This window comes from Colobus angolensis, unplaced genomic scaffold (genome assembly GCF_000951035.1).
Source record: "Colobus angolensis palliatus isolate OR3802 unplaced genomic scaffold, Cang.pa_1.0 Scaffold47, whole genome shotgun sequence".
Lineage (NCBI taxonomy): Eukaryota > Metazoa > Chordata > Mammalia > Primates > Cercopithecidae > Colobus > Colobus angolensis.
Window position 1 is genome coordinate 820,730 of NW_012118154.1, and position 5,050 is coordinate 825,779.

Sequence of the window (5,050 nt, forward strand, 5' to 3'; positions counted from 1 at the left end):
TATTCTCATGTTTGAAAGCCATGTGGTCTGAAGCCAGAAGAGAGAACTGTTAGACTCATGGGGGAAATGGGTTTGGTGTGGATATCGCTCAAACAGGGAATGGTTGGGTCCTAGAGGAAAACAACTGTAGTTTGTCTTGGAGGGAGTCCCCTCTTGCTAAGACCCCCTCCACCGGGGCTAAGGATTGCTTGAATCAGTGGTATTCAAACCTGGTTCTGAGCTTCCTTCTCAGGGGCTGAGGAGAGGGACAGGACCAGACCCCGGGGCTCCCACCCCCACCCTGGGCCTGAGCGGCTTCTCGCTTATCTGCTTGATGTCCTCGGCTTCTAGAGAAGGTTTCATTTTGAACAAAGAGTTATAGGGCTGAAGAAAAAGTTGAAAAGCACTGCCCCAAATCGTGTTCCCTCTCCCAGGGATAGATTGCTTTCCGCTTCGGGAGCCCGTCAGTGTTTGCCAGTCCCAGAGCAGGCCTGACACTGCAGCGCAGGGAAGGACATGGGTGTCCCTCAGGAGAAGTGTCGCAGGAGTGATCCTTGGAGCACTTGGGCAAAGGGCGGATGCACAGGATACACACACACCCGGGGGGGACACAGCTTTGGGCTCTTGAGTGTTCAGGTGGCTCCCAGAGAAACAGAGGTTTGACTCCATGCTGTTTCCCTTCTCTACCCTGTGCTTTCTGCCTCCGTGCTTCTGTCCAGGCTGCTTTCTCCTGGAGCGCTCTTCCTTGTGCATGTCCACGCCCTCCTCGTCCTCAAAGGCCGGCTCCCGCGTTGCCCTTGCGTTAAGTCCTGGTCCCCTTGAAATCCCACAGTTCTTCACTTTGTTCCTCTTTGCATGTGAGTCCCTCCCAGAACACAGAGGCACTCAACCCCCTGGGAACAAATGAATGAACAAATGAACTTAAGCAAGAGCATGAGACGATCAGAAACTCCCCCATGAGGCATCCGTTTCCCACTTGTAATGGTGTTTCCACGCCAAGCCTCACCTCCCCTAGCTGACTCTGATTTCCTGACTGACTGGACAGCAGTGCCTGGGCTTGACTCATCTCTGTACCCCGCCTAGTGCTTCACCAGGGTGAGGTGGAAAAGCCACAGTTAGTCCTTCTGCAGCAGAGGCAGGAGTCTTGTGTTATGATGGAAGGCTCAGGAAAACTTCCTGGAGGAAGGTACATTTCAGACAGACTGGGAGGAATGTGAAGGAAGTGAATGATTTTGGCAGGTGGGGGCAGGATGGGAGGGGGGCTGTTGTTGGGAACACTGGCGGTCTGCTTTGGAGTGAGTGCTCAGGGGTCCGCTGAGTGGAAATCCAGAGCCTGGGAGAGAAGCCTGGGAGGGGGGCTTGGACAAGTGGACTAGAGCCGGGACATGGAGGAGGCCCAGGGATGCCAGGGGAAAAAGCAGGCTCAAGTCCTGCGGGCCTGGGGTTCCAGCTGGAGAGGTCTCAGCAGAGACGCAAAGGCATGGCCATAGCGAGGTGTGGGCAGGAAGCTGGGAGACCTGAGGGGTGGCAGGAAGGCAGGTGGGCCTGGGACAGGGTGGTGCCCAGGGATGGACAGGTGTGTAAGGGGGCAGCAGCTGGCAGAAAGGAAGACTTCCTCAGGTGTGGCAGCAGTGGCATGAACGGGTACAGAGGCAGCAAGGCCTGTACGCCACCCAGAATATTGCCCAGCAAGGGCAGGGCTGTGGTAACAGAATCAAGTCAGGAGAAGGTGCTTTGGGAGAAGGGAATGGGCTGGGTTTTCAGCACAGAGCAGCATGACAGTCACTCGGGACGGACTTCGCTGGGGGGGCTCAGGCAAGGACAGCCCCAGGCAGGCGCTGCAGGGACCCGGGCTTGAGGTGAAGCAGTCCAGGGAGAGGTAGTCACTGGGGAAGAGTCAGGGAGTCTGCTTCAAGAAACATGTTTGTTCCATTTGCTTTTAAGTTGAACCAACACTTTTTATTTTTAAATTGTGAAAGTAATTCATGTGTGTAGGAAATTCAAGGTTGATGAAAGGTGGGGAGCACCGGTCTGCTGACTCAGTCTCCCCCAACTCTCCAGAAGCTGCAAGGTACATTTTGAGGAAAGAAATGATGGGACCTGAGACAAAGGAATATAGGGAAGAAGAAGGGAATGCAGGGGGGTCCGGGACTTCTGGTCAGGCAGCCTGGTGGGTCGAGTGCTTCTGAAGAGACAGGCCTTGGGAAGGGTTGCTGACCTGAACACAGCTGGGTGGGTGGGGCAATTTTTGTAGGCCCCTTGTGTGAGGAGAGGGTGGATCAGGCTATGCCGAAGGTGGCTGGTGTGAGAGGTGGGAACCAAAGAACCAATATGATCCTCAGGGTGGAAGGATGATGATGGGAGGAGCACAGAGGGCAAGAGAGCTCTCCAGAGTGAGGGGGTGCAGCTGGCAGTGCCAGGCCTGGAGGGGTGTCTCCTTCCACCGCTCCGTTTCTTCCTTTCCATAGCAGCTGTGGCTGGCTCCCCCTGACCACCTTTCTCTCCCACCTTAGACTCCCCACCTGGTGAACCTGAACGAAGACCCTCTGATGTCTGAGTGTCTGCTCTACCACATCAAAGATGGCGTCACCAGGTAGCGTGTACCCAGCAGCCTGGGGGGCAGCCTCTGCTTTTCGGGTGTGGCTGCAGGGGGTTGGCCACATTGGTGTCTCCCTTCCCTGGTGGTCCCTGGAGATACCTCCGATCTCTAAACAGCTGCCTCCGCAGCCCTGCATGCTCTCCCAGCTTCAAGAGAAGTCGCTGAGCTGCCTTCCCAGTGGTTGTCTTGCTTCCACCTGCCAGTTTGGTTGGGGCGAGACATCCTTGTTTGCTGGGGCAGGAGAGTTGGGAAACGTAGACCCCCGCATTCTTAGCCCCGATGCCGTTGCCTTGGCCTTCCTTGGTAGGGCCTTCCCTGGGGGCGGGAGAAGGGAAACACGGCCTGGTCTGTGTGGTTGAGGGCTGGGCAGCTAAAGGCAGGTGGCTCCTTGGGCTGGTATTACGAAGTCCTGGGGGCTCGGTGCTTGCCCTAAAAGGGTGAGGGTGCCCTTCCCCTCCCACCACAGGCATTTGTAGCTGTCCTTGATGAGCATCGTGGGTAGGGAGTGAGCTCTCAGGATCATCAGCCTAAGGATGGGTGGAGGCCTGTGGCTGAGGGTGCCCCTTTCTCCCAGGTTTGCTTTTCCCCTTTGCTGTATAACTTGGTGACTAAGAGCATGGCTTCAGAGTCAGGCAGACCTGGGCTCAGATCCCAGCGTCACCACTGCCCACCGGAATGACCCCAGGCATACAGTTCTCCTCCCTGAGCCTCTGCTTCCTCATCTGTGAAATGGGAGTAATTTGCTTGGCTCATTGAGTTGGATAAACTAGTGTTCAGGGCTTGGTTAAAGTCTGGCGTATGCTCACACACATTGGCCGCTGCTTCCCCAGGGTCGGCCAGGTAGATGTGGACATCAAGCTGACCGGACAGTTCATTCGGGAGCAACACTGTCTCTTCCGGAGCATCACCCAGCCAGATGGAGAAGGTAATGGCTGAGGGGATGAGAGAGGCCAGATGGAGACAGAGAGGCCCCCATGTTCCACCCCAGACACTGAACACAGAGGTCTGGGTCGGGCACCAGGGAGTGCAGCCATATAAAGAGGCTTGTCCTCAGAGGGGCTTCGGGCTCATGGTATGAATGGAGGAAGACCCCAGGCCCGGCCCTCTGCACTCACCCTGAGAGGGCGGACTACTGCATGCTTAGGAACTGGTGAGGGTCCCAAGGTAGAAATGGGACACTGGCCGGGCGCAGTGGCTCATGCCTGTAATCCCAGCACTTTGGGAGGCTGAGGCGGGCGGATCACGTGGTCAGGAGATCGAGACCATCCTGGCTAACACGGTGAAACCCCGTCTCTACTAAAAAATGCAAAAAATTAGCCGGGCGAGGTGGCGGGCGCCTGTAGTCCCAGCTACTCCGGAGGCTGAGGCAGGAGAATGGCGTAAACCCGGGAGGCGGAGCTTGCAGTGAGCTGAGATCCGGCCACTGCACTCCAGCCTGGGCGACAGAGCGAGACTCTGCCTCAAAAAAAAAAAAAAAAAAAACCTGTATTTGAATATCGGAACTTATCCCTGTGGAAAACCTGCTTTAATCCAGCTACGATTGCCGAGGTTTCTTTTTCTTTTTGTTTGTTTTTTTTTTTGAGATGGAGTTTTTGCTCTTGTCGTGCAGGCTGGAGTGCAGTGGCGCTCTCTGGGCTCACTGCAGCCTCCACCTCCCGAGTTCAAGCGATTCTGCTGCCTCAGCCTCCTGAGTAGCTGGGATTACAAGCATGCACCACCATGCCTGGTTAATTTTGTGTTTTTAGTAGAGACGGGTTTCTCCATGTTGGTCAGGCTGGTCTCGAACTCCTTACCTCAGGTAATCTGCCTGCCTCAGCCTCCCAAAGTGCTGGGATTACAGGCGTGAGCCACTGCGCCCGGCCTTTTTTTTTTGAGATGGACTCTCGCTGTCTTCCCAAGACTGGAGTGCATGGCCTGATCTCGGCTCACTGCAACCTCTATCTCCTGAGTTCAAGTAATTCTCGAGCCTCACCCTCCCTAGTAGTAGCTGAGATTACAGGCATGTGCCACCATGCCAGGCTAATTTTTGTATTTTTGATAGAGACGGGGTTTCACCATGTTGGTCAGGCTGGTCTCAAACTCCTGACCCCAGGTGATCCGCCTGCCTCGGCCTCCCAAAGCCCTGGGATTACAGGCATGAGCCACTGCACCTGCTGAGGTGTATTTTTGAGGTCGCCAGTTTGTTTTAGTTCTGACACTTAAAAAAAAAATAGAATGATTTGGGTTCACATAAACTCAAGCAAAGTCTCTGTGAAAATGGGTTGGGCAGGGAGGCAGGACATGGTACACATGTGCCATCTGTCAGCGTGGACCTCGTGTGTGCGTTGTGCCTCAGAGACCTAGGAGTGCTTGGCCTAACACGTTCCAGGGAACAAGGGACCTGGGGCCTGTATGGTTAGCTTTTTTTTTTTTTGAGACAGAGTCTTGCTCTGTCACCCAGGCTGGAGTGCAGTGGCGCGATCTCAGCTCACT

The 5,050-nt window shown here is 55.1% G+C and overlaps 1 protein-coding gene across 1 annotated transcript in view; it reads left to right on the plus strand.

Moving 5' to 3' along the window:
* The window catches only part of KIF1C (kinesin family member 1C), a 26,972-nt gene that overhangs the window by 13,097 nt on the left and 8,825 nt on the right, over positions 1 to 5,050 (plus strand). Inside the window, 2 exon segments of the mRNA XM_011958623.1 lie at positions 2,493 to 2,572; positions 3,409 to 3,503. Coding sequence (XP_011814013.1) covers positions 2,493 to 2,572; positions 3,409 to 3,503 — 175 coding nt within the window.